This window comes from Protopterus annectens, chromosome 9.part0 (assembly GCF_019279795.1).
Source record: "Protopterus annectens isolate FY-2018-M chromosome 9.part0, PAN1.0, whole genome shotgun sequence".
NCBI classification, from domain to species: domain Eukaryota; kingdom Metazoa; phylum Chordata; order Ceratodontiformes; family Protopteridae; genus Protopterus; species Protopterus annectens.
The window spans coordinates 1161066541-1161091106 of NC_056743.1; the positions used below are offsets into that span (position 1 = coordinate 1161066541).

At 39.4% G+C, this 24566-nt stretch overlaps 1 protein-coding gene across 1 annotated transcript in view; it reads right to left on the reverse strand.

Moving 5' to 3' along the window:
• Positions 1–11133: 11133 nt before the first annotated feature.
• Positions 11134–24566, reverse strand: part of LOC122810635 (keratin, type II cytoskeletal 3-like) — an 88225-nt gene continuing 74792 nt past the window's right edge. Inside the window, exons 2-6 of the mRNA XM_044082209.1 lie at positions 24461–24521; positions 22945–23040; positions 21915–22079; positions 21411–21536; positions 11134–11382 (exon numbers count right to left, since the gene is read on the reverse strand). Of these exons, the coding sequence (XP_043938144.1) occupies positions 11170–11382; positions 21411–21536; positions 21915–22079; positions 22945–23040; positions 24461–24521 (661 nt within the window). The 3' untranslated portion in view covers positions 11134–11169. The remainder of the gene's footprint in view (positions 11383–21410; positions 21537–21914; positions 22080–22944; positions 23041–24460; positions 24522–24566) is intronic.

Below are 24566 nucleotides of genomic sequence, written 5' to 3' on the forward strand. Positions count from 1 at the left end.
AAAACGTCATCCAATGAGGAAATACGTGCTGCTCGGACTAACTGTCCTTTAATGATGGCACGTTTCTGGTGGAAGGGGTGACAACTCGTATAATGTAACATGGAGTTACAGTAGGTTTTCTTTCTGTGAATTGATGAGACAAATCTACTTGACAAGGTATCTTTAGTCAAAGAGATGTCTAAATAATCAATAACCGAAACATTAAAGTTAAATGTAAATTCAAGAAATGATGTCGTCGAATTAAAATATTCAACCAGTAGTTCAGCTTCTGAAGCGTTGCCATCCAAAAGAATAAAAATGTCATCCAAAAAGCGGGTGTAAAATATGATGTTATCTTTAAATAAGTTGTTATTAAATACAAAATGATGTTCCCAATAGGCCATCACCATGTTGGCCACACTGGCCCCACATGGAGAGCCCATTGCCACCCCTACTCTTTGAAGGTAGAAGTCACCATCAAACACAAAGAAATTATTTTTAAGAATCAACTCCAGTAAATCACCTACAAGTAAGATGTCATCATTAGGACTGTCTAAGAGTCTCAACATTTCTCCTACCCAATCTATAGCTATAGTGTGGGGAATACAAGTATACAAATCCTTAACATCTATAGTTAAAAAATTGTAATTTGGATTGTATTCTAATACATTGATGTTACCGAGAAATGTCCAAGAGTCCTTACAGATTTGTTTTAAACCAACAAGGTACTTTTGTAAAATACGGTCAACTACCTTTGCACAAGGGTAAGTGGGGGAACCCCTACTATCCACTAAAGGACGCATAGGTGGATTTTCTATGCATTTGTGGATTTTGGGGATCCCGAAAAGACTAGGAAACCTTGGAAAGGAAGTGACCATGAAGTTGTACATATCACGGGTGATTTTATCCTCGATATACAGGTCTTCAATCACATTCTTAATCCTATTATATGCTGTATTAATCTCAGATCGGGAACTTATGTCATAAGACTCTGTATTTAATAAAGTCTCCATCCTATTAACATAATCAAGTTGTTCAAACACCACTACACCTCCTCCTTTATCAGGCTTACATATTCTTAAATTATTCAATTTAATGAAATTCAAACTGTCCCTTTCTATTCGCATAACACTAGGTTGGTATGTGTTTAAGATGTCAAAGGTGGCAGAGTTAACTAAATTTCGAAAATCCAGTTCACAGAATTGTTCGAAAGCTTTAATCAGAGGATTAAGTGGTGGGTTAAATGTACTAGGAATGTGAAACTGACTGGTTTCCCTTTGAGGGTCATCACCAAACATTGTCATTAGTTTCCATCTTAATTAATGTATTCCACTTGCTGATTGGTTAATGCATTTGTTTTATTATGTATTTAAATGTGACCTGAATTGTAAAATATTGTCTGAAGAAGTTTATGATCTAACATAAACGAAAAGCGCTTCATTTTATTACTGAGGTCTAGTGTGTGCCTTCTTCCATCTGTTCCAGTATTTTGTGTTTTACGAGTGTGTTATGTTGTTATTTGGGAGTCCATGAGATAACATACATTGGCAGTACAGGTGAGACAGAGGCCTTTGACAGAGGACTGTAGGGCATTTGGTAGTGATGCAGGCCATCTGTAGCAGGCCATTGCATTGTGTCACTCCTACAGTCCCAGTTTGCAAGCCACTATATTCCACTGGGGTGACAGGGTAGGTGTTGAAGGTGTTAATGTCAATAGTTTCTATCATTATTGATCCAGTAGAGTGGATGCTGGCAGGGTGCTGCTTACAGCTAGGGACACACCTGCTTGGGGACACCTCTTCAGCATGCTGCATTCTGTGGCTATTTCCATACAGGGGTGGGGGTCATATTGTACTCATTCCCAATAGCAGGGATAAGACCTGTGAGCTACCTGTGGCTGATGGTGGGTTAAGCTGGGTGCATGTGTGCTATGGAAGCTACTTGCAGCTGACTCACAGTTATACATGGGGCATTCCACTTATGCTAGCTTGTGCAGGGACATCAGCAGTTTCTCAGTACTTCATACCTGTGACCTTTGTCGTCTGCCAGTGTTTGGCCAGACAACATTGTTATTCCATACTACAAACCCAACTAATGTGCTGCTAACCTGTATGCACAATTCCAAAGGTGTGTCTATTTGACAGTAACATTTTATACACTGTCTGTCTAGGGTACTTCCACCTGTGTACTGTTTGTTTGTCTGGGCCCACATTCATGCCATGTCCATCTTTCAGATGGTGACAGATATTATATCCAAACAATTACTATGGCTTACTGCTGGAATGTGTCTTGCTGGGATGCATTGTGTTTGACACTGCAGTTGTGAGAACTTGGCCCTGTCATTGGCAGTACTGGCCAATGGCCACCAGGACAAAACCCACCATGCCTACATGCTGACCACTCTCACACAATATATAACACACACCAGCCTAACACACATAGCCCTGCATATTGTACATGTGCTACAATCTATCCAGCTAATTTGGCCAGCTCAGGTAATCTGTGCTCCACTGTTATTATACCTACACATACGTTACTACATTTCTACATAGGATTGTGGGGGAGGGGGTCACCTGACAACTGTACACATTTACTGTGACTGTACTGGTATTTCAGGTACTTCATTTCATTTTGTATTCTGACCTATCATGCAGACTAGAGGCTTATCAGTGTACTACATTTCTTAGGTTTTATTGCCCTACATTTCAGTTTCAGAAGTCTTCCCCTTCAGAACTAACATCCCACTGCCTGACCTGTTGTAGTCTGTCTATATAGGTCCAGAGGGGGGGCTGTTCTCCATAGCCATTAATCAGAGGCCTTAGCACAGCCTTTCTTTGTGTTTGTCTATGCCTGTCCTGCTGGCTGAGACTGTTGTTGGGTATGTGAGCCTCATGTCTGGCATGTGTGTTACCTATGGACACACATTTGGCCCACCACATTTCCTGCAGTGGGTTTTGTCACCTTGTCTAGTACTGGCTACTATGTTGACACCAGTATTTGTTACAGATTTCATGCTGCCAATATAGGTGTCTGCTATCTGCTGGCATCCCATTCAGCCACCCGATTCCCTTGCATGCTCACATCCATACTATAGATACAAGTAACAAAACATACTACTCCATTCAGCAATTGATAGGGAGAGTGACTTACCTTGTGGCTGTGCCAGTAATGAGGATGGTGCTGGAGTGTTGACTATGCTGGATGCACATAGTACACTCCCTATACATGGTTAAGCACAGGTAGTGCCATGTTTGGGAACCTTTTTACTGTATGTGCAAGTCAGAGAGAGGTGTCATTCCCTGGGTTCCTACCATGTTAGTGTAAGTACTATGTGTAGCCTCTTTGCCAAGGCGTGGGCATACTGGGCATGACTCCTTCTGCCTACTGAGGCAGGCTCAGGATGTTCCTCCTCTGAGTCACTCTGTGCCTGTGCAGGCCTTGGCAATGGTGGGGGGCTGTGTGGAACTGCCCCATGCTGTTCCTGCTGCAGCTGTTTCCACAGGATCATATTGTGTAGCATGGCACATACAATGACAATTTGGGTACATGTAGCTGGTGAGTACTGCAAGGGTCCACTGGATATGTCCAGGTGCCAGAACCGTGACTTGAGCATCCCAAACACATGCTCTATTATGATTCTGGTCTGTGTGTGTGCCTCATTATGGAGTTCTTGTTTGTGTGTGTGTGCATTTCTGATGGGTGTCATCAGCCATGGCTCCATTGCATAACCAGCATCCCCCACTAGGTGGCCATATGGGATGCCGCCATTGGCAAATCTCGGGTACAGCTGCGTCATATGCCAGATGTGGGAGTTGTGATAGCTTTCAGGGCAGCCAGCACACACATTCATTATAATGCTCTGGGCATCACACACAACCTGACAGTTGATGTAAGGGAAGCCTTTGCGGTTTATGTAGACTCTACCCCGCTTGCTGGGTGGTGCTTTGATGTGTATGTGCATGCAGTCTATAGCACCCAGGGTATGCTGCTATTTGGAGGAAGAGACTCATATTGCTGGTCAATGCCTCATGGGTATTGATGAAATATGTGCTCACCGGTATGTGCTGACATGGCATCCAGGAACTGGTGAAGTACCCTGGATATTGATGCCTGTGAGATCCTCATGATATCCCCCGTTGGCCTTTGGAAAAAAAAAAGTAAGCCTGTTTCCTACCTTTCCTGTAACTAGTGTTCCAGATACAGATTTGCTGTATCCAGGACTGTATGTAAGCTTCTGAGCCCCCCCCCCCCCCAAACATTTCTGTGTTGGAGGGAAGCCTTCTAGCTTATCAGTGTGATTGGTAAGCACTAGGTAACCTGTCTACTACATAAGGAGTGGTTCTGGCCCAGAAATTGTAGCTATTGGCCATTTGGGCAATCTCTTCCATCTCTCTCAACTTTCTGATTAGAAAGCCTGGATTTGCACTTGTTTCTGTCCTGTAACTCATCTAGTGCAGATACAGAATCTTAGTTTTACCACTTAAATTTACTTATTTGTGCTCAGCACTTGTTCAGAACTTGTAAGCACTAAATAAGCTACTAATTACTACAGCACTCAACCTTCCTGATTACCTAGAGGAAAACAGTTTTTGAACTTTCTCACTTGCTTAGAGAAAAACAGCTCTTGTACTCACTTTCCTCACTTATCTAGAGGAAAATAGTTTTTTATTCAGGCATGTCCAAGGGTCAGCTCCCAGTGTTCTCTCCTGTCTATTTGATGTATCTGGACATCCTGAGGCAATGTAGAAATTGCCTCATGTACACAGACAACCCTCTCCTCCTACCACCCAAAGCAAAATCTGTGAGAGATGCACTCATCTAGCCAAACTGGAGGTAAAACTCTCTCCAACCAAGACTGAACTTGACAGTCATGAGGAGAAGGTAAACATTTGCACCACACCACACTCATCACATAGTCTCACTAAATCTACACCACCAAAATCCGCACATAGTAACACAAAAACATTCACAGAGGCTCTCAATAATAATCTGTCTAAGCAATAGAGACCTCCAAAGGAGAAAGGCAAGCAGCCTCCATCCCCCAACACAACCCAAATAACACATAGCCCACAGACTCAGTGTGCCACTCAACCACAGCCAGTAAGGCAAAACAACATACCCAACACACTGTTCATAAGAGACTCTATAGTCAGGCACACTGATGTCCCACTCACCAGGCTAAACAAGGAGAAGGTTACTGTCAGCTGCCTGTCAGGTGCTAGGATCTGCCTCATAACCCATGCACTCAGGTCACTCCACAACAAGTACAAATATGAATCTGTCATTGTCCATGTTGGTGAGAATGACCTGAGATGTACCTCCCTGGACTACATGAAAAGAGACATGGAAGAGGTCTCAGATCTTGTAGTCCAGGCAGGTATAACCCTAGCCCTGATTAGCATTCTGCCATCACCCAGAATGATACCGCAGTACAAGGACAAAATGATTGACTTCAACAATTGGCTAAGCTTCTGGTGTCATTCTAAGGGGATCCAGTATCTGTCTGCTTGGGATGACATGGTCGACAGACCACGATGCTTTGCCACAGATGGCCAGCACCTTTCACCCCTGGGATTCCAGATACTGGCTAAGGCTCTTGCTGCCCCTATAGTGCCTTTTTTTAGGCAAGGTTCAAATAACAAATTCACCATGATAACAGAAACAGGCAAGCAAAAACTGAGGGTAATGCTACTCAATGCTAGAAGTCTAAATCTCAAAATGCACTCACTCGAGGCACTCCTTACAATGGAGAACATCAATATCTGTGCAATGACTGTGACCTGGTTCAAGGCTCCAGAGAGCACCCCTGCACTACCAGGCTATAACTCATACCACACTTTTCGGCCATGTAACCTGGACCGAAACACCAAGGCGGAGGTGTGTCCATATTCATTAAGGATAGCCACACCTCCAGCCTAGTTGCCCAACATAATGCATTCGAGGTTATCCAAGTGCAACTAACTCTGTGCAAAACTGCAATCCAAATTGTAGCTTGCTACAGATCCCCCACCATGCCCCAGGATTCCTATTCCTCTTTTCTTGATGTACTGGAAAATATTAGGGTTCAACCAAACACCATAATAATGGGCGAATTCAACTACCCCACCATTAAATGGGAAAACTACTCATGTAACAACTCCTTAGCTCAACGCTTTCTGGAATTCATAAACTCCAATGCCCTGGATCAACTTATCCACACCCCCACCAGGGGCAATAATATCCTAGACCTAGTCATTACCAACATGAGTGACTTGTGTTCCACACCTGAAGTCAACTCCTCATTGGTCCGATCCGACCATAAGCTAATCACCCTTGATATCCACATCCGCCCCCACCCCCCATTAAGGAAACCACGGTAAAAAATTTCTCCAAAGCCAACTTCATGCTTCTTAAGACAGAAGTGGTGAACTATGACACCCATGCAGATGGACAATACAGTTACAACTGCTGAATCCTACACAAATGCACTCTATAAGCACTTACACAAGTGCATGGATCGTGCTATCCCAAACAGAACCAAGACTCTATCCTCCAAAAAAGGAAGCCAATCTGGTGGTCCCCTGCCATAAACAAACTGTACAACAGAAAAGAAACTGTTGCAAAAGAGAGTAACATCCCATGAGTAAAGGAGCTCCCTGGTCAGCCTCAGTAAGAAGCTGAGATCCCTTATAAGATCCTCCAAAGCTAGTTACGAAAACAAAATCGCCAGTAATTCTAAGGACAACCACAAAGCATTCTATAGCTATGTCAAGAATCTCAATGGCATCACCCAGATCTGCTCTGAGTTACAGCACAACAGAATGAAAATTACAGAACCAACTGATATTGCCAACATCCTGGCAGATAGGTTCAGTGCTAACTTTACCCCCCCCCAACCCCTAAAGGGCCCATATCTATACAGGAAGAATGCAGAGTCCTTGTAATCACAACTACGCAGGTAAAAGCTGCACTCTCTAAAGCCAAAAACACAGCATCCATGGGACCAGACAACATCCCAGGCTGCATTTTACATGAACTTCAGAATGAACTGGCTCCCCACTTAAGCACCATGTTCAATAATAGCTTCACATCAAGCTTTGTACCCATTGAATGGTGCACAGCAACAGTTATCCCACTCCACAAAGGGGGAGCCACCACTGATCCTGGGAACTACCAAACTATTAGCCTGATGAGCCACGTCTGCAAGGCCATTGAACATATCATCATGGAACTCATAAACAAAGACATTGGCAACCTCCAGACTCTGGATCCCACCCAGTTCGGGATTGTGAAGGGCAGATTATGCCTCCTGAACCTGATTGACTTCTTTGAGGCAGTCACCAAAGCCATAGATTAGGGTAAGATGGTTCACACAGCCTATCTTGACCTCGCCAAGGCTTTCGACAACATCCCCCATTCTGAAATTATAGCTAAACTCACTAAACTAGGTGCAAATCCCTACATCACAAGATGTGTTGCCAACTGGCTCAATGACAGATCCCACACTGTAAAAGTTGCAGACTCTAAATCTGACCTCAAAGAAGTGACAAGTGGAGTACCACAGGGTTCCATCCTGGGACCTCTCCTGTTTGGTATCTGCTTCTCTGACATACAGGCTAACACAGAAGGCCTCTGGCTAACGAAATTCACAGATGACTGCAAACTAGGAGCCATAGTCAAGTCCCCAAATGGTGTGGACATCCTACAGAAGGGCCTCGCTGAGACAGATGCCTGTTGTCAGAGCCATGGCCTCAAGCTCAATGCCAAAAAGTGCAGTGTCATCCCGTTTGGTAAAAACTCTGTACCCATGAACTACCACACAGGCAGCAATCTACTTAACACTGAATGTGTGATAAGAGACCTTGGGACCCAGGTGGACAGTAGTCTTTTCTTTGATAGTCACATCGCCACAGTAGTCAGGACGTCCTTCTACATGTCACACCTCATCATAAAAGGGTTCTCATCCAGGAAAAAAGAGGTAATTGTTCCCCTCTACTCGACACTCATTAGACCCATTATAGAGTACAGTGTCCCTTTTGGAATGTACCTCACAAGACATCTGCAACAGCTGGAAAGGCCACAGAAGTACCTCACAAAGAGGATTACTGGCCTCAAACAAATGCCCTATACTGAGTTCTCAAAAAACTCCAGCTTTACTCCGTAGCATATCGCCTACACCAAGGTGATCTCTGTCTAACATATAAAGCTATGTCAAACCCAGAGCTGTTGGACATGCTACAACTAAAGAAATCCCAATCCCTCCTAGCTACATGCTCTAGGGACCAAAACCTTGTCACCACAATAAACAGGACTTGCTGGAGGGATAGATTCCTGTCCCAGAGACTTCCTATACTGTGGAACAGGCTACCCATCTATGTCAAGCAAAGTTCTTCATTAGCACTCTTCAAGAAAAATCTTGATGAGTGGATGGAAAATAGGAAATATACCCCGGGGATCACTTCTGTCTCTCTGCTCAACAGTGGCACAGGAAAATAACTTGCTTGGGTGGCGTAAACCAGGGAACCTTGTTGGCTAGGCTTATGTAGGCCCTTGGGCCAATAGCCTAGTACCTACCTATGAACCTATGAACCTAAGGGACCTAGGCCTACACATACCTTAGTATCCACTGGGATGGGTTCCCCTCTGTTTGTTCTGTGTGGGAGGCATGGCCGGCACAGTTCAGCAATTTGCTGTAGGAGGTCCCTGTCCACCCTATAGCACTCCACTATCTCCAGCTCATATAGCCCCCTGGTAGGTTACCCTGGGTCTGTACACTCTTCTCCTTCTCCTCACTGTGAGTTGGTCATCAGCATTCTTATCCTCACCACCCTCAGCCTCTTCCACATGTTGATTTATGAGAGCAAATGCAGCCCCTATAATTTTGTTGGTTCTGTTAGGTAAAATTTCCTCATTTGTGTACACTGGTGGTGTAGAGTTTGTGGGAAAAACCAGAGGGAAAGGTGTTTGCATAGTTTATAGTAGTGTACTGGGCTGTTGCCTGTGTAATTGGCTGATTCTGATACATTTCACCTGCCAGCTATGCTAGTTCTCTTTGATTACCTTACTACTGCTGTTTTCCCTTCCCATTGCCTTCCTGTTTAAGCCCAGATGCACGACATGCAAACACAGTGCTCAGATGTGCATGGAGCTGCTATTTCCTAGTTTACTTTTTTTTTTTTTTGGTTTAAAATCCAGTGCGCGGCACACACACCCATTTAGGCAATATAAAGTGTGCTTGGCAGCTTCAGACACATCCCCCTTCCTTAGCTCTGCTAAGCTTAGGGCAAACCCAAGCCACATGGCTCCAGTAAGCTTATAGTATGCCTGACACACCTCTCTATGATGTCAGCTAGCTCTTGCTGTCACCATGGTCTTCCTGCACCTACACAGTTGGGTGCAGGCTAGCCATGAGGGGAAATCTGTAATTCAGTATCATTCCCCTCATTTGCATAGGATTGCCTGCTAATGCCTAGTTACAAGTCCCACACTCAGCTTTCCCCCCTTAGCAAGTACTATTCACTGGCCTTGTTATCTTCTGCCTGCCATTGACTATAATAGCAAAATTGTGGTTTTGCATGGAAAGCTTTTTTCAGGGTTTTTCTTTTATTTTCCAGCCGATCCCTTTTGCAGGTTGCTGCCCTACGCTTAAATGGCCATAATCGGCCAAAAAAAAAAAAAATAAAAGTTTTTTTTTTTTGCAACTGTTTTCCATGCCAATGGCCATATATTTGGCCATTGACATGCTTTACACATTATATGCACCCTTTATTTGGAGCTGTCATAGCTCCGTTTTGTAGTTTTCAGAAATGTACTTGGTTACTAACCCAGTACATTTCTGCAGGTTACAACTTGTCCTGCATGGATGGCTATCAGCTTCCTGGATCGCAAATTCACCTCATTCGCATGGTTTTCACCTGCAAATGGGGTAATTTGCATACAGGAGCTGTGTCCGTGCAGGAATAGTGCAGGAGCACTCGTGTACATCCTAGGATCTTGTTCCTTGATCTCTCGGTGGCCATATTTCCTCCAGCAGCTCCTGCACACTGTGCAGAGCTTGATGAATCCTGGGGAATGTCCTTACTAAGAATTACGATTGTAATTTCTAACAGAATAAAATGATTTCTATTACTTGTGATGCAATGTTGTTCTGAAGAAACTAATACTCTAATGAGACTGACTTTTTCTGAAGTGGTGAAAATATTGATAAATTTCAGTAATGTTAAGCTGAGTGTAATTTCACAAGAATACATTACTCTGTAGCAGTCTGTTTAACATAAATTTAGTATTCATTTATTTTGTCTGGAGTACAGTTACATAGTTACCTGTTAAACATACATATTTGTAATGATTTGGATAAAAGCATCATGTTGTACCAAAGCAAAACTGCATTATTTCAAACTAAGAAATATAATTCCATGTAAACCTACCCATTTAGGATTTACCACTATCCTGCTGCATATTAATACTATGTTATTTTAGTCATATAATATTAACAACATTATGATTATAAAATAAATGTAATTATTTTCTACTGTTGAGTTTAACCCCTGTTTCCTAAATGCATAGAGTGTTATGAGAAATTAATGCATACATAATATTTTTATTTTACTTAACTGTAGTGGTATACTTAGTTCTCCAGCCAGTCACTGACTGCAGTTCTCTAGAGTGGGGATTGACTGAGAATCATGGGGTCAGTAAATTACATCTTACACTACACATTGGTGATGGCAGAGAATACCCAAGTCTCCCGTACAGTCCTTCAGTTAAAAATAACAACAGTCCCTCTTACAGTCCTTCAGTTGGATATACCAAGTCCTTGGATGTTACACTTCAAGAGAAATGACATAATCATAGCAGTGAGCTTGTAGTACAGAAATCTATTTCCCTTATGGGCATAAAGTTAGCATGTACTTCCCAGCACTGGCATATTCAATGACATATTGTTCCCACCCCTGCTTATGTTGTAGTTTAAGGAATAGTATAATTCAACTCCACCCAAAAAGAAAAACAAGCATAACATGGTGTTTACTTAAATATATAAACTCTGTGAAATAAAATATCATTTTATTTATTTAGAATATATTGGAAAAATTATCATAAGATATTTTCTGATTCTTGTAAAAAGGAACTATGATAATTACTTTGTATATTATGATGCTAAAATATGCCCACAACAAAATATATTTAACATATTTTTGACCTATCCCTCTGTTATTCTTCCAGTAGTTTCCCGTAGAAAGTCATCTCTATATCTAAGGATATCTTGACTTTCATCAGCTTCTGATAATCATGTGTCAGACGGGCCATGTTCTCCTTCGCCTTCTGTAGGGCAGCCTCTTTCTCTGCCAGCTTCAGCCTGGCATCTTTAACAGCTGTCTCACCATGTTCCTCTGTTTCAGCAAAGGCAGTCTCTAAATTGGCATTCTGTAAAGCACAAGTCATTAATGAACTGCAAATTTCGCAAATCCAGAAATCTTTTTTGTCATAAATAAAAATTAACAATATAAGATATTTATCCATCCAGACCAGCGAGTATTGCTACTGTTATTGCAATCAAAACTTAACACTGGTTAATATATAAATATACAATGGATATGTCCACCAGGAAGATAGCCAGTTTCATTCATTCCTACACTAAGTTTACACAATTTGTAATGAAGAACATTCCTGCCTCATTGTTGTGCCTTCTAATCACCAAGAAAGATAATACTAAGTGTACATGTAGTTTACACCTTGTGGCAACCATTATGAATTCTACTCATTATTTAAGGCTGCAAGAAAACCACTAGGAAAACTAAAATTAGGAGGAAGAAGGTATGAGTTATCATTGCATTGTGTGTTCACTCAGAAAAGTGAGTGTAGATTTAGTGTAGGTGTTAATGAATTCCATGTATTCATGCACAGTTTTCATCAGTGGAGAGCATTATAGCTCAACATTTGAATTGCAGTTGAATTGTAAGAGGCTCATGCCATAATTACTTAAATGAATGTAACAAAGTGAGAGAAAATTACTGTGAATTACATGCGTAGTTAGAAGAATGGCTTGGGCATTCTATACAAAGTCCAGAAGTTAGTGTTAAGTATTAGTGTGTGAATCTAGTCAGTCAAGTGACCAATCAATCAAAAATGATTAACATACTTCCAGCTGATCAAGCAACAATCACATAAAATGCACACATACACACATACACACAAAATAACCAGAAGAGGAAAAAATGCTGTAAACAGATGCAGACTCTTTGCTGTCAATATTTATATACTTATGACCTCCATTCACTAAGATTATGACAAAAAGCTTGTTTGTTATGATCCCTTCGGCTTAATGGAATAATCTGTCAGTAAAAATAGGCAATCCTCCAATCTAAACTCTTTTTAGAATTTTCTAAAAGAAGAAATTGCAAAAGATGGAAAACCTGATGGCTTTGACAAACCAGGCTAATCCTAGCTATGACATTTAAAGATTATGTATACTGCATGACCCAGTGGAGTAAACCTTGGCTTGAGATGATTGTCACTGTTGAAATGGCACCCCGACCCCATGTGTGCAAAATGGGAAAAAGGGGTTGAGGATGGATAGATGGATAGATACTGCATGAGCTTATTCACAAACTATCTTTTCTTGGCAAGATGATTTTAAACTTTGTCCACATGTATGTACCATATAATTATTTTTATGCATGCACTCACTTACTTGTATTCATCCTGCTTTGCATTACTGTTTCATTTAAATTATATTTGCTTACTCTTGCTATATGAAAAGGGGTCTTGGACCACTGTACTTATCCCCTCCACAAATGGTACATAAATAAATGATCATTAAAAATAATGCCTGTGAGAAAAGTTAGGAGGTGACCTGTGATAAACTCCCACAGAGGTACATGGAGGTACATTCTTTATAGCAATAGCAAATTGAAATGTACCTCGTGAGAGAAAGAATGCATATCAGAACACATGAAACACATTCTTAGAATCATTACCCATGTCCTGGCAGATTAATAGAGCAGACAAGATTGTTGACGGGGCACTTGCAACTCTTATTTTATTTATTTATTTTTTTGATAAAAAGGACATATATGAAGCTGGGCAAGTCATAAAAGTATCAAAACATTAGATTCTGGCAAAGTGAGTTTAACAAGCAGATATCCCTTGATTTGAGCTTTGGAGTTTTGCACTCACTGGACCTAATGACATTTTATAGTAGCAAACCCTAGGCAAAATGAATTACAATAATCTACTTTCATAGAGTTCAAACTACACATGATCATTGCAAGGTTCTCAAGTGGAATAAGATGCCTGATCCAAGTAATGTTTCAGACATGAAAAAATGGAGATCGTTAGCCTAGTACTAATCTGTGAACCTATGAACCTGACAACAGCTGTCACCTAGTCTCTAAACTTGTCTTTGAGATACACTTTGAGGTTAAATCTCCTAAACACAAACTCCAGATAGCTCCCTATAGAAATGGCAATTGGAGCAAAATTAAAAGTTAATAGACCTCGGCGACACTTGAATGGTAAAAGGCTCATTCTTGTCAGAGTTAAACTACAGCTGGCTAGCCCTAATCCACCAAAGAGTGACATCAAAACTTATTTCAAAGGAATCAAAAGTTGGCATATATTTCTGATGGAAGGACAGATATATATTGGGTTTTACATTCCTGTCAATGATACCTCAAAAGTTATATTAAATAACTTCTACCAGTAAAAACATATTATTCTGAACAGCACTAGTTTCATTATGGTGTCCTGAAGAACCTTTCACTGCAAACTAAAACATGACATATACTTTATATAGAAATTGCCTACTGAGCCTTCCTCAGGCAGTAACAGGTAAACCATTCATGTACTGTGACTGAGAGACTACAGTTGGAATACAAGCATATAATCATGATTCCAAAGACCAAAACATTAAATTTAGCTAAGAGAACCACCAGTACCAGTTGTGTGTAACAATGTTGATCTTTTAAGTCTAAGAGGTCGCTATGTAGAATAGCAGCCTTGCAACTATAGCAGGTTCTTTAACTCCTTCAATAAGGGTTGAGAAGGCCATGCGTTATTGCAAAATATTCAAGCTGTGTTTAAGCTACATTCTCAGTAGGGTTACCAATGAACTGCAAATTGCATATTAGACAGAAAGTTGTACCTTCTTCTGGATCAAAACAATTAAAGCCTTGTTAAGCCCTGCTGGGCAAATTCCTCAGAGCTGAGGGCCAGACTTGTAAACTGACTGAACTAAGAACAAGTCAAAGAAAAATCAATCATGTCTGACCAAAGTCCAGACCCTGCATAGCATGCTACAAATGTAAAATGATATGATTGATATCAGAATCACTGACATATATCCAGTCAGAGGATTTCACTAAGAGAATGCTGTTACTGAAAGCTTACAAAGTTTCCAATCTAGTCAATCTTATCCTATGAAAATGAGCAACAGGTTCTTGATCAAAGGTAGTAAACTCTTTCCAGTTTTTAAAACAGACTGAACACTACAGTCTGCCAACAATCTAAAGTTTGCTTCCCTGGCCAATGTGATAAAATGGAAATCTCCATATATAGGATAATTTCTTTACAATGCAGCATTTCTCAGAAAAGAGCACTTCCATCACCCTGGAATTTATCAGCATTTATGTTTACTACATCCCTGGCTTCTAGCCAATCAACATCAGTATATGCATGTTTAATTTGCACTAATTTGCTGTTTCAAGCCTTTTCCAGTATATGCCATGGATGAAGATATTTCTCTTCTGTCTTGTTTATGATTTTATGTATAACACTTCCCTTCCACCATTTGGACAAATATGTTTTGCAATCTTTTAATCTTGCTAACTTGTCCAAAATATGATATGTGTCATGATGCCTTGCAGGAGGGTAACTTGATGTTATTCTACAAATGAGGTTTGGGAACAAACCAGTTTGTCCAGGGACATCTTTGTGTGTAGGTCAGGTAGGAATAGTAATGGGAGTTAAGATGGTAGTGGAAGAAAGTTAGATAGTGGGGTGGGGATAAAAGGGTTCAACTGGGAAAGTAGAAGGGTTGGAAGAAAATGAGGTAAGTGGAAGGAGGGGCTTAACTGATTTTGTGAGAGTGTAGCTGCTTAAGGGTCAGATTTTGGCATGAACTTACTACTGCAAGGTTTGCATCCGTGACAACCAATGGGTACTTGAGGAACAGGCATACCACTTAAGTGTACCTCATTACGAGGAACATACCTCATTTGGGGTCATAAAAAGTTCATGTTCCTCAAAGTTCCTCAAAGTTTCACATTGAAAGACTCTGTCACACATTCAGTGTTAGGAATTTTTTTTAAGTGAAATCAATTGTAAATAGAAATGAATCATACTAATTCATTAGAAGATCTTCTTTCTAAGTAAAACCAGCATATTTTAACCATCCTATGACCTTCCTAGTTGAAGTTGTTAGTAAGCCATTAGTATGTGTTCCACGTTTTGCACATTTGTTCCACATTATGAGGGCTAGTGTTCCTCATTTTGGAGATGGAAGGTTGACAGCTATGGGAACAAGTAAGTGCTCATTTTTTCTTATTTTAATTTTGGTAGATATAGTGAAGTTAAGTTAATAATATTTCTTTTTCTTTTCCTTCTCAGTGCTCTATGTATGGTTGCTGTGGTTTAGAAATGTTTGGTTTTCTGGCTGTAGTTGGGGGGCGGGAGTTTGGAATTTATTTCATTTGTCTGTGGAGAAACAGGGTGTTCTTCATGAGATGGGTTAGTTGGCTTCCTCGTGTACACTTGTACAGCGTTTGTCTTTGAGTTGGCCACTTGATGTGTTGCATGGTGGTTTGGGTAGTTTATTTCACTGTCTGTTATTAAATACCCCTGTTATGTTTGGTGGATAGATCTTTACTGGGCCCACCTTTGTGTCCAGTCTCCATTTTGTTTTGGTTGCAGGGTAATGTGAGTGGTTTCTTCATCCTGCTGTGGCTTTTGTTATATTTTTTTGTCAGTGGTGGTAGCGGTGAAGGAGGGAGCTTTGTTTGTTGCTGTGATGTCTCCAAGTCATGCTGGAGGTGTTTGTGAGTCATTAGGTGCCTGTGTTTTGTCGTTGCAGTGGCGGTATTGGAGGGAGCTATACTGGTTGTTGAATGGCTCCAGAGTGTGTCAGAGGTGTTTGCTTGACATGGGCTGCGTGTAAGTGGCGGTTGCTAGCCGTGCATACATGGTGTGCATTGACCGTCGCATTGGCATGTGCAATCGGGGTGTCTTGACTGAGGAAGCTGAAGGGTTGTGGAATTAAAAAAAGAAAAAGATTTATAAAAGAAAACTGTGTAAATGTGGGGAAGAATCAGTGTGAAGCAGGCAAATGGGATCCATGGTAGTGGAATTCCTTTGGTTGTAGCATGTGATTGGTCTCCGCATCCTGGCAAAAGTAATGTGGGGAATTATTAATATGGAGATAAGGGTAAGAATTTGGATAATTCTGCACATTTGTTGGTCTGGAAGAAAGTACTGGTATACAATGAGAAGGATGATGTTAGCCTTTTAAAGAACAAGCAAATTGTATAATATGTAGTGTGATTTTTGGGTGGATGGCTTACAGAGTGTGGGCAAGTGCTCTCTTGTCACTAAGTATGTATTTCAGTGGGTTGGTTAATTGACAGTGTGTGGTCTTGGAGTAATGTTCTGTTTTGTTGGTCTGGGAGGAGTTGGTGGTGGTGTTACTGCTCCCTTTGAATTTTGGTAGCGTGCCTTGTCAGCTTGCTCGTTATTTGGTGCTAGGATTGAAGTGTTCCATGGTTTTCACTGCTGTGGTGTAACTTGGTGGACAGACTGTTTTTTTTTTTTTTTCATGGCAGCAAGGGTCTGGGGTGTTTTGTGGGCTGCAAGCCATCTGCCTCTTGGCTCTGCAGATTTTCGCAGGATGTTCATATTTTGCCTCATATTTGTGGTCCATTTCATGAAATTGTGGCTTTCTGGCAAATTAGTAACAAATCATTAAAGGCCGAAGTAAAAAATAATGACAGACACTTCAGCTTCAGACTTTTTGTTTGTGACTTTGTCCAGATTTTTTGATCTGGGAGGATGAGAGGTATGTCAGTTAGTGGTAGGTGGCCATTGTGGGTGAGAAGAGGTGTGGACTTCATTTTTTGATGATTGTGGCAGCCCTCTTGTCTGGTTTGTTGTTCATTGGGGAGGACGGGTTGAAACAAATTACAGTCCCTGGCTGTTGGGATGGTTCTTTGTGGTAAAGAGTCAGTTTTGCAGGTTGTGAGGGACCCACGAGTAGTGATTGTTCTCAGCATATGGGTGTTGCAGCAGTAACCATTGTGAGGGAGGGGGATGAGCCTTTGTGACCTGTAATGTGCTAATATTACACTTGCAGCCTAGACATTTCATGCCTAGCTCTGAACAGTACAATACCATGGCTTAAAGCTGGCTACCAGGTTTTAACTTGTTTGTGCAGTAGTTGCAGTCGGATTGGGTTGGTCACAATTTTTTTTTTTTTTTTTTGCTGCTATAGCATTTGCATACATGCTTCTCTAGCTAAATGGTACCATATCCAAAGCACACTCACTTTACCTCAATTGATTTTTTTCTTTATGCCCCACAGTCAGGTTGACCTCACAGTTACAGAATTTGTGTTCATGGATCAAAGTTTGCACAAAAGGGTGAGGCTTTGTCACATGATAGTATAGTAAAATAAATGTTCATGGTAATGGGAGAGTCCATCTGGACAATGATACATTTTCAGTAGATGCCTGGAAGAAGAACTTAAACATATTACATACAAGTAAACTGAGTATTTTCTGACATTCATTTACAGGTGGAGAGTTATTTATAGTTGTTTTTATTTTGAAGATAGCAGGAGTGCAGAATTTGAAGGAAGCACAGAGTTTGCATTAGATGGTGGCCCGAGGGAAAAGGACTCGACAGGTGATGGATGCTGTTGTCATGGATGATTCGGACACTAGAACAGTCTGCAATGAGGTCACAGGTACTGATACACTGTTAGGTGCTCAATTAGGCATGTCAGAGTCGGTGGGGTTTAGGAGTAGTGTTGAGACAGGTGAGGATGAGGTACGTCAGAGACAGGGTAAAGCAGCTGGCATGGCTGAAGAATGACAGAGGTTTGGGGGGCTCTTTCTTTTGGTAAAGGGGACAGTCTCATGAGGAGGCTTTTGGTGATGAGGGTTTGGGTTTGATTATGGGGAGTCTGGGGTCGTCCACAGGAGGGAAAGAGTCATAACAGCTTGAGGTGGGGCCAAACTTTGGGATCCGGCTGGATGATTGGTTTAGCTGAGTAGGCCTGGGGGCAAAAGAGGGATCTTTTGACCCCCTCACATACTGCTTTTAGTTAAAAGAAAGAATGGGAAGTGGAGTATGTCGATATTTTGGATTAATTGCTGTGGATGGCGTTCAAAGTATGATGGAATCAGAAACCGTAAACAGTAAAGATTTTTATAGTTTGGTGTTGTTTGTAGGTAGGATGGAGGCAGGATTACAGGAGGTTGAGTTTATTTCGATCTGTTACTAGAGGGGGTATGATAAGGGGAAGGGGTGGTGAGGTTGGACCTTTAATGCGGGGCGTTGCTTGTTGGTGGCATGCAAGTTCTCATACACTTGTTTGATGTGTGCTTTGTGATGTGGTTTTGTTTTGTTTACTGGAAAGATAACACATTTGACAGGAAAGATTAGGTGTCTGAAATCCAGGGACAAGGTAAGCATTATGAGTTATGGAGCTATTAGGATTTATGAATTTTGCATGTCAGGCATTTCACCCAGAGCTGTACCTTTTGAAGATATGTAGCCTTATTGTTAAAAGAGGAAAGAGCAAGCATCATTGGGTGCATGTTGAGATAGTGTTGAGGGGTTGGGGTAGGTTTGATAGTGTGAAGACTGACAGATGTTGGCCTTTGACAAGACAGCTTTTGAAGGTTTTGTTGTAAGGATTAGTGTTAGTAATTGGATTTGGACTATACTTTGTGTGATGTTTATGGATATATTATAGGGTGCGTAGGGTGTCAAATGTGTTGATGTTGCTAGTTTGGTGAGATGTTTAATTGTTGTCTCTGGGCACATTTCCATTTGTAGATCTTAAACACATCAGTTGGAGAAGGGCAGGCAGAGAGTATTAGGAAGGACAGGAATGATTGGTTGTATCCAGAGGTTGCTATGGTCTCATGTTGGGAGTTCTTAAGATTTCATTTTGATCAGTAGGGGGCATAGTGAAGGTGGGTAATCAGTTTGTATATGATGAGAGCTTTTCAGTGGGTTGTTTCTTTAAGAGAGGTATTCCACTCATTCTTTGTGCATTGGAAGGGTATCAGATTCAGAGAAGGAGGTGAGATGCTGCTTATTTCACCAGGGTGAGTGAATTTACACTGCCTAGTAAATGGTTATATGGATGTTCATGCTGTGATTAATAAATTACTATATTGTTCAATAAAGTTATGTTGATGGAAGTTAAATGAAGATCGTCAAATGTCATTTGGTGTGGTTTGTTTATTGAAGGGGACTGAGACAAATGAGATTTGGGATCAGACCAATTTGTCCAGGGACATCTTCCGGTTTGGTTTAGGTAGGAATAGTAATGGGAGTTGAAATGGTATTGAAAGAATGTTAGTTAGTAGGATGGGAATGAAAGCATTAAATTAGTAGAGTAGGAGGGTTGGGAGGAAATGAGGTAAGTGTAAGGAGTGGCTTAACTGATTTTGTGAGAGTATACCTGGGTAATGGATCAGATTTTCATGTGAACTTACTACCCATCTACCCTCCCTCTTTTAGGAACGTTCAGGACTGTGTGGTTATTTTATAGGTTTGGAGTTTAGGCAGAGAAGAGGGGCAGGCTTGTCCCTCTTCTGTCCCCCTGGTGTTGGATGTTTAATTCAATGAGTTGGGGAATGAAAGGGAGCAATGGGATGCTGCTTGAAAATGTAAAAGTAAGTGAGTGGACATGAGGACGCTGCTTCTTTGGTCAGAGTGAGCAAGGTTACTCTGCCCTAGTAAATGGTTATATCAATGTTTAAGCTGTGATTAATAAATTATAATATTGCTCAATAGTTATGTTTATGGAAGTTTAAGAAAGGTAGTTAAATGCCATTTGGTGTGATGTGTTTATTGAAGGGGATCGGGACAATAATTGTTAGGCCTAGCTAGGTAGGTGCCCTATTCCACTCAGTCATTAATCACCCAAAACTTTGACTTCATTTTTAGTATGATTTTTATTCCATAAATTTTGCTGATAAAAGGAAACTTAAAGAGTTTCTCTATAGTAACCTAACCTATTAAAAAGTTTCAGTAATAACTTCTTTGTTCATAAACTGTTATTTGGCAACTTAATTTATTCTATACAGGCACTAGTACAGCTAATAGATGAACTGGTATGAACATTTTAACTCCCATCTCCTTTGGTGACTTCCAAAGAGTCCTGAAGCATGATGGACTTTCGGGTCTAATGTTTTTTAAGGAAATTAATGTCTTCCCATGATTTATTCCCAAAAGAATAATGATAATATTGCCATTACCATCAAAGTCTAAACTGAATTCTCCTTCTAGATCTTTTGATGCAGTAGCCCTACTGTCTAGATTTATGATATCCAGCAGGTATATTTGTAAGTCTGCATATCAACTTAACTATGCTAATCGGATCTCACATCTATTGGTTTAATTAATGGATGATGATGCTAATCTTCTTTACACGTCTACCTTTAAACTTTTCAACCCACTTTTTGTTTAAGTGACTATTTATTTTGCAAGACTGTGCATTAAAAGAAAAGCAGAAAGATGCTTAACAGCTACTTTTTTCTCAGTAGTCACTCTTAATCAATAAAACCAAGACATGAATTAAAAGGACAGAGCAGATAGGTTTATCTTCTCTTTCTGCTGTCACAAAAACATATCACAATGTAAAAATACTGCTGATGCCCACGTTTGTATTCTGCTTGAATCAATCAATAGCCAAAGGGAATAATTTAACAGGACTGAGGTAGAAGCATATACTAAGGTAATTATTGAATATACACTAAGGTAATTATTGGATATCGCCAGAATTTATAAGAAATTCTCAAAATTAAGATAAAAGATAAAAAGTTGCAGATCATTTCATCTAGAAAGCTAAAACATAGTGTTAGTACTACTGTAGGTCTAATTGGGTTGTAAGATTCAAAATGGCTTAATAATTTTATTTCCAATCTAAACAACAGAGGAAAACATACATCATAATGCATAATTTATCTTATGCGTGATGAGTCTTAGTGTTGCTATGAACAAGTAATCTTTTAACTGCTATATTTATATTTCCTAAAAATACATATTTAATAGCTTGTTCATTTTTCATTAAGCAAATAAAAATACTTCTCACTTTGATTAAATATAAATGTATTACAAAGTTAAATTCAGATCATAAATTATCTCTATATTCCATCAATATATTTTACTTTTCTGTCTCTATATGTTTCTACTACTAAAAATGATGAAGAATGGTTAATCCTTACCTGTTGCTTCAGATTCTCAATTTCATTCCTAAGTCTTGGGATATTTCTCTTCATTTCTTGTATCTTAGTTTTGGTGTTACGGATATTATCACCATAGCAGTTTGCGGAAGTCACCAACTCCTCATACTAAAATACATCAACTCAGATGTTATTCAATAAGTCAATAGCTGAAAATAGTACATGAGATGTATATGTGACATAAATCTAATCTGAATTGATTGCATCCAAGAAACGATTAACAAAAATCACTCACAAATAAATAAATTCAGCTACACTTCTGAGTGGCACCAGAAGTAGCAATAATATACAATTATATTTAGCACAAATTATCTTTTTGCATTGTACTATAAGCAGCTTCATTTAGTCTAAGTCCACAGTGACCACTTTTTGTTTTACACTCAGTTGTTTCAACATGAAATTTAATATGCAAATATAATTTTAATCAACATTTCTTGATTTTTCATAAATAAATGACCAGTACATCTTAACAGTACTTTTTCTTACCTTGCGCTGATAAAGTGTGTGAGCTTCAACTCTACTGTGCTTAATTATGTCATCATACTGGGCTTTAAGAGTTTCAAGGCTAGCGTTCATTTCAAAGTCTTGTCTGTTGTCCACTTCAGTAATAGCTGTGACATCTTTAACATACAAGTTCATTTGTTCCAGCTCCTAGGGAAAATTACAGCCATTTAATTTAGAAGCACATCATATTAAACAATACATATTAAGGTTTAATAATTCTGAATGTTGTATCACCTAACTTAAATATCTTTGAGACACTAAGATTATGTTGCTAAGTGATCAGCTGCAAAGGGGTTTTCTTGCATTTGCCGCATACTAGAATAAGCTAATAAGGCAGTGGAGAGGCCAAGAGCACTGCAGAATTCTAGATATTGTATACCTTTCCTTTATAGTATAGTGTTTAATACACCTTATGAACATGTGCCAGCAGCCCAACTGAGAATTTTTGCATCAGTGGAATATTATTTATTTGGAAGTATAATCTATATATAATTCAAGTTCTGAACTAAAACAATTAAGAACAATGTAGTGCTTTGACTCCTTTTTTAATGAATGTGGCAGAATATTGAAAGTTACTAAAACACTGCCCTGAAAGAAACTATGATGTAAAACCTTGAACTTTTGATGCAACAGCTTATCTCTCACCATACACTGGGTTTACTAAAGCTAGCAACAAGCAAACAAATTGCAAACAGTTAGTATACTAAATGTCTTAAGTGGAATACTATATATCATTAGCATTAAATACCTTAATGTTTGGACATTTTAAAATACAGGATTATGATATTTACAATTGCTTCTGAATTTAAGGACATCAGGGATCCAGATAAAGAACAGTTAACCCTAAAATAACTAGAAAACACCCGAGAATTGACCCTGTGCATGTATTACTTTAATGTTGCATATAAGTATTAAATATGATAAATGATTTGCAACTGCTGAGACCATATGTAAAACTGAAAAAAAGTAAAATGTTCATATAGTCAGAAAGCACAATAATTTGAGACATTACCTCATTATATGACTTTCTGATGAAATTTATTTCATCCCATAGACCATTCAGTTTAGCTTCCTGTTTAGATTTCTGCAGAAAAGCAGCACCATCATGCTAAAATAGGAAACAGTGCTTTATTGTTAATTTGTTTATTACTAATATAACAAATATTTAATTGCAAAACTTTTTAATTTCAGTACTATGCCCTTTAAAATCACCCCCTGAAGCTAGTATGGCCCCAGTTTTTCTTAGTGAATGAACTGTCAGCCTTATTTTATTTACAAAATATTTATTTGTCAAAGGTGACATCTATGTTTAAGACAAAAGAAATAATCCCAGTACATATATTTTTCATTTGTAAACAAATTATACATTTCTGAAGAAATAAAGATCCACAGAAAGAGTTTCTTAACAAGTGTGTGTGTGTGTGTGTGTGTGTGTGTGTGTGTGTGTGTGTGTGTGTGCATTCTACTTTACATACATAATCTGCAACTGCACAACAGTACAATGAAGGAGAAAGGGCCACATCCCCACTATTATCTTTCATAAATTCACTACAGCAGTTCCAGCGCCTTCCAAATCAACAAATAAAACAAAAACATATGTGCACTCAAGCACACGTATAGATAGATAGATAGATAGATAGATAGATAGATAGATAGACTGACACATGTAGATATACATATACAGAAAGATATATATAAATATGAGATCTGGCAACATCAATCATCACTTCCCACCTGCTCTGTGACCCTATCTCACCCCTATAATGGGACAATGGTGACATATTTAATCCCTATGTGTTGACTATTTGACTGTAAAACAAAGTAAGCTGATCACATATTGAAAAAATTTTAATTTGAAAAAAAAAATGATATTAGAAAGCATTTCATGTGACAAAATGCATATTTTGGTTTACATGAACTCAAACATCAGTACTGGTTACCTGACATATTAGCATGAAGTACAACAATCAGATATTAGTCTTTGTAAAGAGACACACACATTTAAAGAAGGTCATAACATCCTTCACACTGAATGTGCCTTTATCATAGATGGGAGCAAAAATGTCTTTTAACATATTATTGCAGCTAAAATAAAAATGGATTGATTACACCAGATTGATCTCATGGAGAAGACAACCACAAAATAGTAAGGTAATACCTCCATGGTCATCATACAAGTGCATGCTGAGTAAATGCCAAGCTATAACATACCCATGGAGATTAGACAAATGCATGCTAGGGAAACTCTGTTAGCTCTCTTAGGAGAATAGTAAATTCCCTATCACTGGATAAATAACACTTTATCTTATATTTAATCCCAGGCCAGTTGATTGAGTTTTAGTTGCTCAAACACAGTAATATTTATTTTTCTGCACAACTTGCATATCTTACTTATCAGTGTGTTATCCTGTATGAGACTCTCCCCATTTGTATGCATTATTGATGGAACACTCAAAACACCATCTACTATTTCCAGTTAACACATACAAACAAAACTTAATTAGATGCAAATCAAACATTATGCTTACTTTCTTTAAGGTCATAGATTCATTCTCAGCAGCAGTGCGATTGTTAATTTCATCTTCATATCTATATAAATGAGACAGCATAAAAATGATAGTTGAATTCAAATGC